The sequence below is a fragment of the Nyctereutes procyonoides genome, unplaced genomic scaffold (genome assembly GCF_905146905.1).
Source record: "Nyctereutes procyonoides isolate TBG_1078 unplaced genomic scaffold, NYPRO_anot_genome, whole genome shotgun sequence".
NCBI lineage: Eukaryota > Metazoa > Chordata > Mammalia > Carnivora > Canidae > Nyctereutes > Nyctereutes procyonoides.
In genome coordinates, this window is record NW_026575142.1 from 61,409,364 (window position 1) to 61,423,162 (window position 13,799).

Below are 13,799 nucleotides of genomic sequence, written 5' to 3' on the forward strand. Positions count from 1 at the left end.
GTGATCACCAAGAAAGCAAGTCCTTAGTCCTACTGACGCAAGAAAATGAACTTTGCCAACAACCTGAGTGAGTTTGGAAGTAAATTATTTCCCAATCTAGTCTCAGGATGAAGACATAACCCAGTCAACCTCATGATTTCAGTTTTGTGAGAACCTGAGTGGAGGAGCCAGCTAATTCAGGACCCACCTCCTGACTCTTGGAAACTGTGAAATAATAAAATTGAATTCTTTTAAACTGCTATATTTGTGATAATTTGTTACAAAGCAATAGAAAACTAATGTGGGAAAACTTGTTTTGATAGGCTGAAGCTCCCCAGAGTAAATCAGTTCTTCCTTGCCCAGGTAAGAGGAAGTTAGTGTCTGTGGAACACATTATAAGAAGAAATCACAGTGGTACAGAACAGAGGCATGATGGCCTCAGGTTGCTTAGGAGAGACAAGTATGGGATGGGCATCTCATTTTTATGTGAACAGCTACAAGTAATTTCTCATTCTCTCTTAAACGTATACCTGGATGCCTCTGCACTTGTATATGAAATATGCTGTTGAGAACTAAATATAATTGCTAGAGTAATAATTACATTACACAAGTTAGCTTTATTTTTAAAGCTAACATATTTTGACCGGTTTCATCATGGGACCAATTTTTTCCTACAAAATGACTTAGGATTCATAAATACTATTGTTACTAAGACCCCTATTAGGACAGAGCTATCTCCACTTCTTTTACTACCATAGTCAACAGTGATGCCTTTTATATTACTGGGTTTCTTTCTTCTCTAGAAGGTGGAAGGAATGGAATGGGACTACACCTGCAATTGATTTAAAAAAAAAAAAAAAGGCAGATTACTCATATAAGTCCAGAGAAGCAGGTGTTTGGTATTTTATGATTTTGAGTATTTTTAGTTTCCTGACTCAAAAATGACTATGGAATAGTCTTGTTTTTGTCTTGCTCCACTGTGGGCAGATGTCTGCGACCTGTTTTTTTTTTTTTTTTTTTTTTCAGTAGAAAAAAATTATGGCTTAATTCTTTCAGCCAAACTAACTCCAACTAAAAGTATTGATGATTTTTTTTCTTTTTCAACAACAAGCAGCAAATATGCTTGTATGTACCTCTTTGTGCACCTCTGTGAAAGCATCTCAAGGATGGAACTCTGGGTTGAAGCGGATACACCAACTTACTTTTACTGACTACTACATGATTGCCATTCAAAAATGGCTATGTTCATTTATAATCTCATCTGTAGTGACTGGATTCCTTGCCAACACCTGATTTTATAATTTAGAATCTGTTTGTACATTCTCCACAATTGCTATAATATTTCTTAACAGTAAACTTAATTTATTTTTAGTGTTGTTATCATTATCGCAATTATCATCATTATTATTGTTTTCCCTGGTCCTTGTATTTTGAGCTATGAATTGTCTTAAATATTCCATTATAACAGTATTCTAATACTTTTATTTTGTTTTCTTTTTAATTTTCTTTTTTCTTTTCCTTTCTTTTCTGTTTTTCTTTTCTCTCCTTACCGTTTGACCCTCCTCTCCCATTTCTTTTAACCTTCCCCTTCTGCCCCACTTCTGGCAACCATCAGTCTGCTCACTACATCTATGAACTTGTTTTTTATGAGTTTGTTTGTTTTTAAGGTCCACATATAAGAGAAATTATCTGGTATTTGTCTTTCTCTGTATGATGTATTTTACTTAGTAAAATGTTCTCAAGGTCCAACCATGTTACCACAAATGGCAAATAAGATTTCATTGTTTTTATGGCTGACTAATATTCTGCTGTGTGTACATACCACAATTTCTTTATCCATTCATCCATAAATTGACACTTAAATTATTTCCGTATGTTGGCTAATATAAGTAGTGCTGCAATGAACATGGAGTGTGTATATATTTTTGAATTAATATTGTTGTTTTATTCAGATAAATAACCAGAAATAGAATTGCTGTATCTTATGATAGTTTATTTTTAATTTTTGAGGAAACTTCATATTCTTTTCCAAAGTGACTACACCAATTTACATACCTGCCAATAGAATGCAAGTGTTCTCTTTTCTCCACATCCTCATCAATACTCTGTATTTCTTGTCTATTTTATAATAACCATCATTATTCTTATTATTATTTCCCCACTCCTTGTATTCCGAGTTTGAGTTGTCTTAAGGATTCCATTATAATAATATTTTAATTTTTAATTAGAAAATAATTACATCGAGTTACAGATATTCTTTGATGAAGTAACTTCAAGGAAACCTAAGTGTTAAAAATATCAATGAATACTATTTTAGATCATGATTTAGCGTCTTCCAACCTACATGAATGCGCTAGAATAAGGTTTATTTAACCAACTAAATAGAATAAACTTTAATATTTGTCCTCCTGTATAGAAAGCACAGCTAAAAAAGAAATTTTGATTTCTGCTCTGGACTGAATGCTTGAGTACTTCCCAAATTATTTGGCTGAATCCCTAATCTCCAGTATGACAGCATTTGGAGATGACACCTTTGGAAGGTAATTAGGTCATGAGAGTGAAGCCCCAAGAACGGGATTAGTGCCTGTAAGTATAAACATCAGGGAGCTTGTGTCTTTTCTTTCTGGTCTTCACCATGTGAAGATACAAGGAGAAGATGGCCATCTGCAAAACCAGGAAGAGTGTCCCCACCAGACACCATCTGTTGGCACCTTGATCAGACTTCTGGGCCTCCAGAACAATGAGAAATAAATGTTTATTGCCTAAACCACTCAATCTATGATAATTTGTTATAGCAATCCAAATTAGGACAATTTCCTTTTAGAAAATAAATAGAAATGTACACTTCCTTACTTATATACATTTTATTTTCTGTTTTTTAATTAAATGTACATACTAAGAAATAATTAAATCTGATGACAACTACTGTTACATGTCTTAAAATTGCTAAACCTTGAAGAAAATATTTCATACAATTATACAAAATTTTCATTTAAAAAATCACCTGTTTTAATTATATCTAAGCTACACACATATATATTTAGTAACTAGTTTACAGTTTTGGTTAATATTTGCAAGGTAACTAGAACTACTTAAATCCTGCTAAATATGTTAAAAATTGGATCCAGAACACATTAATATAAAAAATTAGTTTTAATATTATTGTACACTGTGGGATAACTTTAGATAGATATTATGAAAATCATATTTTACACAAAATAAGAAATCATCAAAAAGGGAAAACTATAAGTACAGTGAAACTTAAATCCAGGTGTTAATTTCCCTTTGACAACTGGAATTGATGGTGATCTTCATGACCAGATGATTTGAAATGGTTCATCTAGAGTAACATTATTCACTGTCAGATCAATATTTAATATCTAAAAAGAAAATAAAATGGTAATTATTTTTTATTCAGAACCGTGTTGTTTTTTGTTTTTCTAAGTAAGTAAGACTATTTCCAGAAATAAATTTTCTGTAAGTAGCATAATAGTCTTTGTTTCTCTTTTTTTTTTTTTGGTGAATTTTTATTCCAGAGAGTTCACAACTATTACAGCAATAATCTCACCCAACCCACTCATTTTGCAGTTAAAAATAAATCCCAGAGAGGTGGAATAGTTGTTAAGAGACTATTAAAACTAAAACTATTAAAAAAAAAATAAAATAAAATAAAATAAAACTATTAACCAATTATCTTGATTTATATTACTTTATTTTTTCTCAATATTCCTAAACATAGAATTATTTATAATTGCATTACATAAATCTCTATGCTTCCTGCCTTCAAATATTAGGGCACATCTACATGCAAAAATTAGACTGTAAATATGTTTTCTTTTGTATCAATCCTAAAATGCTTTAGGATGATTAATTTATTGCCAATGATTTCAACTTTGTTGTGTTACTTTCTTTCATTGGACAGAATCTGGACTAAATATGGAGGTGACTAAGCAGTTGCAGTCAACCATTTGTAATATTTTTATGATATGATGATTACATTAGACCTTATTGCTTTTTCTCCAATACACTCACATGACTTTCTGTGCTTTAGCTCAGAAAATTTAGTTTTAATTATCATATATTGAAGAGAAGAGGAAGAGAATTCAAGATTCCTTTACTGCTTATTGAATACCAGGTACTCTGAGTCTTTATAAAATATATTCCTCACTAAAACACAACATTCTAGAATTTATTTCCCATATTATACAGAAGAGGATTTAAAAGATAAAAGTTAAGCATTTTTTAAAATATATATTAGCCAGATTTGAAACATTCATCTTACACCAAAACCTAAGCTAGTTCCTTTATATCAAAAGTGAAAAGCAACAAGTACATCAGATAGCTTTTAATACCTGTACAAAAGACAACAAAACATAATTGTTGCTAGGAAAATGTTTTTAAAATTGTATTGATAGAGGAGCACCCGGATGGCTCAGTTGGTTAAACATCTGGCTTCAGTTCAGGTCATGATCTCAGGGTCCTGGGATTGAGCCCTGTATCTGGCTCCCTGCTCAGTGAGGAGTCTTATGATCCCTCTCTTTCTGCCCCTCCCCCTGCTCATGCACTCTCTCTTTCTCTTTCTCTCAAATAAGTAAATAAAATCTTTTAAAAAATACACTAGATAAAATTGCATTGATAGAACAATTAAATCATGCTTTGCATATAATTCCCACACTGACGGAGAAGGGAAACCAGGATAGAGAAAAAAATTGACCATTCTTTACTTTTAGCATAAATCTATAAAGTTTGGAAACATTAGACACTCATAAATATTTGTTTTATTGAATGAATTTAGAAGGAACTGTTCAATTGTTAGTAATTAAAATTAGTATCTTCTTTTGGAATCACCGAGGTAATAAAATACCGTAAAAATTTCTTCTTAAAACTTAAAATTCGTTTTGAATGAGTTTGGAAGCAGTGGAATGAACTTTTTATAAATGATGTGTTTTTATACCAAGTATCTGGTCAAAATGAACTTGAAATAATACTTGATATGTTAAAATATCTTATTTGACATTGTTCATCTGACTGTATTTAGTTTATTTTTATAGCAAAAAATTAAGAGCTTTATTTTTTATCAATGTAGTACTAAATAAAGAGCAAGAAAATTATATGGCAAATTATCCCTTTTAATCTGGTTGAACATTGGCCAGGTCAAAAACATGGATTCTAATTGTGACCAATAACTATTGACTATTCCTAGAAAATTAATTTTCCTTTTGAAGGACTCAATTTCTTGGTGTGCTGTAGGTGACCTCTAGACTAAATCAGTGATTCCCTTACCCTGCAATTTTACAAACCATTGAAATTTTAAAAAGAAGAAAAATGGGGATGAGGCACTGAGCTATCAACTTTTTATTTTACAAAGGAAGAACATTAAGTCTACAAAACTCTAACTTCCCAATCTTGATATAATATAAAGAAATAAAAGCATTTTGATGCTAAAATGGTAATTAAGACATGGTTCTATATTAAAGGGGAAATAATACTTGCCTAGGACAGGTACTAAGTTTCAAATGGATGGAGTGACGTTTCAGGTGTTGTTCACTTCTCATATTCATAAAATCTACGAGAACCTAATACTATGGTCCAAGACACAATTATTATTTTTTTCAGTTGAAGTCAGTCAAACGGCTGGCTGTTTTGTAAGTTAGCTTTATCTGAAGTGACTGGTTGATTAACAACTAGCTATTTTTATTCAGCCATAAACACTAACAGGTGCATACACACACACAATTTTAGCAGTAGAGACATAGCCTTGTACTTGGATCATTTATAACACTTAGCTGTTGTCTAGAATATATGTTTTTTGAAATCTACCTTTTTGAGACATGGATTCCAGGATTTAGAATTGGAAGGAACTGAAGAAATTGTTTACTTGTGTTCTTATTGAGTTTGAAAGAAAAAGGAAGCTTAAAATTTTTGTTCAAAGTAAAAAACTAATTACTGGTTGCAGTGGGATTTTGACAAAAAAATCCTGAATATTTATTTGACATATATCAGATCCTTGCACACCTGTATGTCAAATTATTCATGAGTGCCAATAGACAAATTATTAATTTTGCAAGGATTTCCAAATATATTTTATCCAAGATGTATTAAATATTTAAATGTAGACATTTTATATTTTAAAAAAATTAAATTTTGAGGCACTTTACCATATAGGGATAACAATGACTTAGAAGCTTAATGTCAATTTCATCTTGCTTTGATTATGTCGGGAAAATTGTAACACAGATCCCACTAGGTTGATTCATATGACAGGTTACTAAGGATGATAATAAGGAGATCAATTCTGAAGTTTAAGAAAAATGAATAAACAACGGAAGTCATAGGTAACTTGTAATTATGTTTCCTTAGGGTTAAGAAATAGAAGACATTCATATAGATGTTTTGAAAAACTCCATTAAAATTGTTTGTGTGTCACTTACCTCCTTGTCTGCTTCTTGAGTAAATTTAACTGCTTCTGTATTTCCATTATATATGAGATTAACCCCAGTAACAGGAGTCTTTCCTTTCCCCCATATGATGATGAATCCAAGCCTCATTTCATCTTTGTTTATGTAACCATTTTGCAATATAGTGCTTGTCAAGGTATTCTATAAAGACAAAGAAAAATAAGTAATTTAAACCATCCACTTTCAAAAGCAATAAAGACTTTTAAAGCACATACCTGTTAACCAAAATGTATATAATAATATAGTAAATTATTTATTCATATATTTAAAATGAGTTCTGCTATGCAATAAATATAAAATACAAAAATATAAGTATGGAATACAACTTCAAATATTATTTAACACAATTGCATACAAATGATCGGACATGAATACATACATTGTTTAAATTAAATTGTGCCGAGAAATAGAAGCCTCTTTCATAGGAATCTGTAGAAGGAAAAAAAAGTATTTATATTTACAAAGAAGAAACATAGTAAAAATATTTTGCTTCTCTTTCCTAGTTAAAAGGATAACAAATATCTTCATTGCATATCTAATTTTTCTCTAAGTTTATTTAACTTAACCATGGATGAGGGAGATCTGTTGAATATTATCTTTGATTTTCCTTGAGAGAAAAAAATATGTCAGGAAATAACATTTTATAAAATGTGAATGTACTTAAAGGAGGAAATAATTTCGTGCCTATCAACTAGATTGACAAGCTTGCTGTAAGAGAAAACTTCTTCGGAGGTTCCAACCTGCTGAATCAGTCATGCTAAGCATTTGTTGCATATTGTTGTGGCTGTTTGCTCAAGGGTTTATCTGAAATCTTTGTACTTAATTACAACATATATACTGAGTTTGTGAGATATAACAAAAAAAAATACAATTGGCCAGAAGAATTTTGTATGTTTACATGGAAAGACTATAAATAAATATTTGAATTAAGTTTACTTTTCAGTGATTAAAAAATAAAATCTGCCATGAAACTTTCATAAGGTAATAGTCATACCAAGTTCTTTTATCTGTATCTTAATTTGATAGGGAGAGCTGGAGATAATTTCTAAGAGAAGCATTGTCTCCTTTGCTGTTCAATTGAATTAATTTATTACATAGGTAAATTCAAAGATTCCAAGACAAAGATGCAAATTATGCATAATTCAACCTTACAACCCTGGGAAACTGTAGGCAAATACAAAGTGCAGCCTGCTGGTCCCAGGTGAGAAAGGCTGCAAACTTTGCAGAACTCCAGCTAATGTGTTAATGAGGGTCAGGACTCTAAAAATGTAAGATTTTAACTAATAGTGGTTGATTCTTCACCTTAAATCACAAAATACTAGGAAAAGTTTTGTTGTTGTTGTTGTTGTTGTTTTTAAGAGTCTTGCTTTTTACCATATGACTCTTGTATCAACCTTCTGGTATGCTTTATTTACTAATAAATAGATTCTATTTCTTAGGGTTCCAAAATATTAACTAGGGTTTACCTAAAAATATGAAAGATGTATGTCTTGACTAGTAATGAAAAATCTCTCTTCTGTGAATAATTTAAATCCCAGTAAACCACCTCATGTGACCATCAGCTCCACATAGATGTTAGTTTTTACGACTAACATTTGTGTAAAGAGAATGTTCAGAACTCCCATCTAAGTAGAGTAGCACTGTAAATGGCAGTCAATAAGCCTAAATCCACACCGGTGTATATTTAACAGCATAATAATCATCTAAAGGCGATACCTAGGCTTCTCCCCAAATTAATGGAAATAAAATGCTCCTTAGAATCTGCATCTTAAACTGCCCCAAGTGATTCTGATGACAATGGTCAGCAAAGGACACACTGCTGGAAGCCTGCCAGTTAGTTCTGTGTGGTCTTAAGAAATAGTCATAGAGTAAACATAGATCTAAGTTTAAATCCTTAAACTTCACATGTAAAAAAAATATTGAATTAAAAAAAATAGGCATGAGGTACTGAGACCAAACTTGAATTTTGTTTCTAAACTATCTCACATTTTAGAGGCACCCTTTAGGCATTGCCCTGCACACATGGAACCTGGTTTTTCAGCATTGCTGACCTCATGCATGCTGAACGTCTATCGTGTGAATAGCATGACAACAGATAATCAATATACATTCTCGGTCCATACACATTTCTTAGTTTTTCAGACATTTACTATATGGATTAACTATATTTAGGCTTAGAGAAAAGTCTATAATGTTTAGACACTACATTTTTAAGTTGATTTAGCTAATTATTAAGCTGCTTTAGCTTTGGATAATATTATTGGCCTTTCACTTAGCTTACAAGGTACAATAGTAGATAACATAAAAGTAATGCGAGATAATATGTATGCCATCAATTACATTTATCTACTAAATGGGACACTCACCTATACTCTCTCCATCATCCCAAAACAGAGATCCCTGTGCCTTCTGATTAACATCTGCAGCAACAATGAGCTTCATGTAATTTTGTCGGCTAAAAAAAAAAAAAGATATAATATCACCTAAGTTTATAGAATAGCACATGTTCAGCTATGATGTGGCATCCATATAAATATCCAAAGGAAAACTAAGAATACCAACTAAGGAGAATACAAACTGTTTCAGACAAAGAAAATTAAAGGACTTTCCTTAATGAGTTACTGGTAATGATATAAACCATAAAATCCTTCATATTTAATAGAAAATATCATGCATTGTCTTTTGATCTCAAGAGATCATCTATTGTAACAAATCAAAAGGAGCCTCATTTATAATAATTAAAGTTGTTTATTGATATATTTATTTTTCCCTCTGCTAATCCTGCCACTGACCATTAACCATGAAACTATATTAATAGCATTATTTATCTATTATAATTTAAGCCTTCTTCACATTTTCCTACATAAATCACTGAGTTATTATTGGTAATTATTAATAAGAATGTGATGAGTAGCCTGCAAGTTGTAATTTCTATCCTTGAAGTGGGCAATACCTCCCAACCTTGCACCTACATGAACTAAATATCTGCTTGCTCACTCACAGTGGTTTGGTTTGACAGCTTCATATTGCTAAGAAGGATTTCTCAGGCATATTATGTGTAGCTGCTATTGCCTTTTCCAATCACAAATGTTGAAAATTGTATTGCCATCGAACTTCCCTAAAATATCCAGATTATCTAGAGTTCAAATCTCTATAGTACCTTGATTTTTCCTCGTAAAAATGTTAACAAGTCTTAGTATGAATACATATAGATATATGTTCATATATACATATATATATATATATTTCAGTTTATAGTAACTGGGGTAAAAGATAAGAATACCTTATTAGCAACATTAAATATCTGATTTTTCCATAATTTTCCAACATATTTAAAGTTTAAGATTATACAATGTTTCACAGTTTACATTCTATCCTATCTATATACTTAACCCTGGGGCCTATTTACTTTACCCCCTACACACTCACACATACTCACACACACTCACACTCACACACACACACACACACACACACAGCGGCCTCTCTACTGTTCTCTTACAACAAAATGTTTCTTCAAGGCCCAACTTATTAATGGTCTTCTCCATGAAGCTCTCACTTCTCAAGGAATAATTGTTTTTCTCCTCTTTAATTATATCAGGGTAGAATATTAAAAGAAGTGGATTTGAATCTTTCTGGGAGATAGAAAAACTCCATTCACTCCACATGGGGCTGTCGGCATGTAGATCACCAAATAAGAGGATACAGCATAAGATGAGAAAAGGAACAGAGACTGAGTCCTCTAGAATCTGAATGTTTAAGCCAGGAATTTAGACAATGAAAATAGACACTCTGAGTGGTAAAAAGATTCACTCTTACATCAGTCACAAAAGGCATAATGGACCCATGATCTCTGGTAGATTGAATATATTGCTGAATAAGAGGGAGAGAATACCAGGTAGGGCTCTTAGGGCAAAGAAGAGAAGGTCTTAGCCAGATGATCAGTTATGAATGGTAATGGGTAGGAAATATGAATTATCTTTCATCTTTATATGGGACAAGGCTGCTAATAAACAGGTCTGGTTCTTCTCTGGACATCAGTAGACTTGAAGTTTGAAGAAGCAGTGATGTTTTCAATGGGCATCTACATTTTCATAGACTAAAGTGATTTGGAGACTATTTCACAGGAGTGACACAGGGAAGTAGAAAGGGGGAATAGAAAAGGTGGAAGGAAAGAAAAGTTGTCTGAGTAATATTTGCTTAAAATTTATAGAAAGGTTCATTTAAAAAAATCATGTTTCTATGAAGTAAATAATATTTCTTTCCACAAGTCAGAGGCATCAAAAATGATGAGTACTTAGGTAAGAGAGCCACTCAGAATACAAGAAGGCATTCATTTATCAATTTTTTTGCAAATTTATACAGAAGACATGAAGTTTTAGTTGTTATTTTCATCTGTGAGGTTTTCTTACTATTAGAAGGAATGCCATGTTGGAAGACGATTTTTCATGAGTCTCAAATATCTGCATATCTTGCATATGAGGGAGGGGTGAAGGGAGAGAGAGAGAGAGAGAATCCTAATCCAACTCCCCATTGAGCACAGAGCCCTATGTGGGGCTCAATCTCACGACCCTAAGATCATGACCTGAGCCAAAATCGAGTTGGATCCCCCACCAACTGAGTAACCCAGGTGTCCCTGAATTACATTTCAAGGGATGTTTTTAAAGCAGACAGTATTGGAAGATAGGACAGGTTTGGTTTAAATTAATTTTTAAAGAAATTTACTGGCCATTATAAAGGACTGAGCGCCTAAGCCTGGAATTCCTTAGGTGTGACACAATCCTCCTCCATGTGCAGCATCTGCATAGGCATAGTCCACTCCATGTTATCTCCACGGGACTTTGGGGACAAGGAAAACTTAAGCAAACATGAATTTCACATCTCTTGCTATGCCATGAGTAAGAAAGACCTTTGTCTTTTAGCCAACATCCATGACACTGTGGCAGACTAACTAGAAAGTAGGGTAAAATCTTAGACCCTTCCCAGTTATTGACAATTCTAGCATGACATATCTCAAAATTTAATCTGAGCTCTTGTAAACACTTCACTTACCTGTGAAATGTGTTTTGAGCAGGCTCTTGACATGGTAGGATATGACCACCACGGACATGTAGATTTATTGTATATAAAGGAGCATTAAATGAAACAAATCCTTTGACACCAATATCTTCGCCCTGGAAACAAGAAGGTTGCAAGGAAGAACACAAGCAGCAAGAAATGGAATCATCAGCAATATTGGTACTTGAGGGGACATATTATAAAATCAAATGATATATTTAATTTAAAAATTAATAAAAATTCAAACATATTCAGGAAATCATGTTAAAGTGTATAATTAGTTCTTAGTTATTAAGAGCTTTGGAAGTAATTCACCTTTATTTATTTTTGTGATGCTCTCATGCAGAAAATATGAGTTTTCAAAAGTCACAAAAGTTATTCCTGATTTGTCATACACATTATTCTCAGAAAGACTATATCACCTTTAATAGTAATTATGCATATTTGATACAGGACAATGACTTTTTGTGTACAATGTGCATTCTCTATATTTATTCAATAAAATAAATCAATGACTCCGTAACAAACTATGGTGGAATAAATTCTCTTTCACTATAAATTTGATTCAGCTGTAATCAACAAGAGATATCTTTTTAAGTGTAAAGTAAACCAAATATGTTCCTAATGAAAAGGCTGGGATTAAATTGTTAACTCATTTCCTCTTAGTCAATTTCCCAGAATTCCTTAACGACTTACCGTATGATAATCAAACCACCGGGCATCAGGGATGTAGCCTTGTACAGTGTTAGCATACTGGAATTTAAAGATATAGTCATTAAAAACATATGGGCCAAAGCAAAAAATATTTTGTGAACAAAAATAAATGATAGGACTTACAGGCTCCAATACAGGGGTGACCATAAATGCAGGACCCCACAAGAACTGCTTGAATATATCCCAGGTTATCCTGTCGTTAAAGAACCTTGACAAAATATTTACAAATAATTAAATCAATAAACTTCATTTTTTTTCCGGAATACCATGAAATAAGTATTCAAATCACATTTTGCAGTAAATTGAAGTGAAAACTAAACTATAACAAATCAAAACCAATTCTATCTCTTGGAATTTAAAATGTAATAAGTAGTACAATACTTTATGAGTAAATGTAGACCATAACTAAACTTCCTGACAAAATACGGAGAATTTGTATAAGGCTAACTAAATGAGAAATCTTTGAAGAGAATTCACAGAGGTACAAATATTGTTACCTAGTAGATGATCAACAAACTAGGAAGCAAAAATTATCAATACACTGGAAGAGAATTGTGAGACAAGTGTGCTATAAGAATCTTGATTTGGTAATTTAAAAAGATTTTGCTTATCTCACTTAAATTAGAGCTCACTGAATAGTGCATTAATATAGTTCTGAATTTCAGATACAACTGCTTAGAAACACAAAAACCTGTTTTTCATAGTTTGAGAAAGTCAGTATTAAATGTCCGCACTTTCTTCTCCAAATGAAATGGAATTGCAAATTTTTGTTTGTTCTTTTGTTTTTGTTTTAACTATAAACTGAGATTAATGCCAAATTGGACTGCTAAATTTACTCCTTCATGGACTTCTCATGGGATAAAAAGGCCCAGATGTTTTCAACAGGACAGGAGTTTGCATAGTTAATAATAACGTTTCTGGCTGATATTCCGACTCTTCTGAGAAGCTAATAGGGAGAAAGTCTGGAAATAAGAGAGGTGAGATACTAATAAAATTTTACCAGAAATAAAGAGTAGATTACGATAGATAAATAAATAAAGCTACTAGAGAACAATGTGAATCTAGGAAAACCTAGATTTTTAAAAACCCTATCATCAGAACAGAAGGCATACTGATCAACTTATTATTTTTGTCATTTTTGCCTTACATACTATTATTTTATTTAGTAAATATGTGCTGTGTATTTTTACTGATTTATCAATTGTGCAATCTAACAAATCACCTCATTCAATTACTCTGGTAATATAGGGTACACAAGAAGTATGATTATTTTAAAGGTTTTGGTATTTTTTGTTTGAATGTGTGTTTGTTTTTTGTGACATCAACAGTAATAACTGGCTTGTATTTGCCTTAGAAATAGAACAGGCTAAAATTTTTGCAACCTTGTCCATAGAATAGAATTTCAAGATTTGATCATATATCAGTTTGAGCTTTAAGGAGTGAATCCAGAACAATTTTCTAAGGAAAATGTTAAAACTGTTCTAGGGTGCTCTATAACATACATCCAAGAAGAGGTGAGATGGCTACCTTCAGTTAGGCAAATATATATATAGTGGATTTACTTAACTGCTATAAACTTCAATTAATCAA

At 32.1% G+C, this 13,799-nt stretch overlaps 1 protein-coding gene across 1 annotated transcript in view; it reads right to left on the reverse strand.

Annotated features, from left to right (window-relative positions):
* Positions 1-2,837: 2,837 nt before the first annotated feature.
* SI (sucrase-isomaltase) overlaps positions 2,838-13,799 on the reverse strand; it is a 91,815-nt gene continuing 80,853 nt past the window's right edge. Inside the window, exons 42-48 of the mRNA XM_055308179.1 lie at positions 12,333-12,417; positions 12,192-12,248; positions 11,490-11,611; positions 8,804-8,892; positions 6,817-6,866; positions 6,411-6,578; positions 2,838-3,359 (exon numbers count right to left, since the gene is read on the reverse strand). Of these exons, the coding sequence (XP_055164154.1) occupies positions 3,291-3,359; positions 6,411-6,578; positions 6,817-6,866; positions 8,804-8,892; positions 11,490-11,611; positions 12,192-12,248; positions 12,333-12,417 (640 nt within the window). The 3' untranslated portion in view covers positions 2,838-3,290. The remainder of the gene's footprint in view (positions 3,360-6,410; positions 6,579-6,816; positions 6,867-8,803; positions 8,893-11,489; positions 11,612-12,191; positions 12,249-12,332; positions 12,418-13,799) is intronic.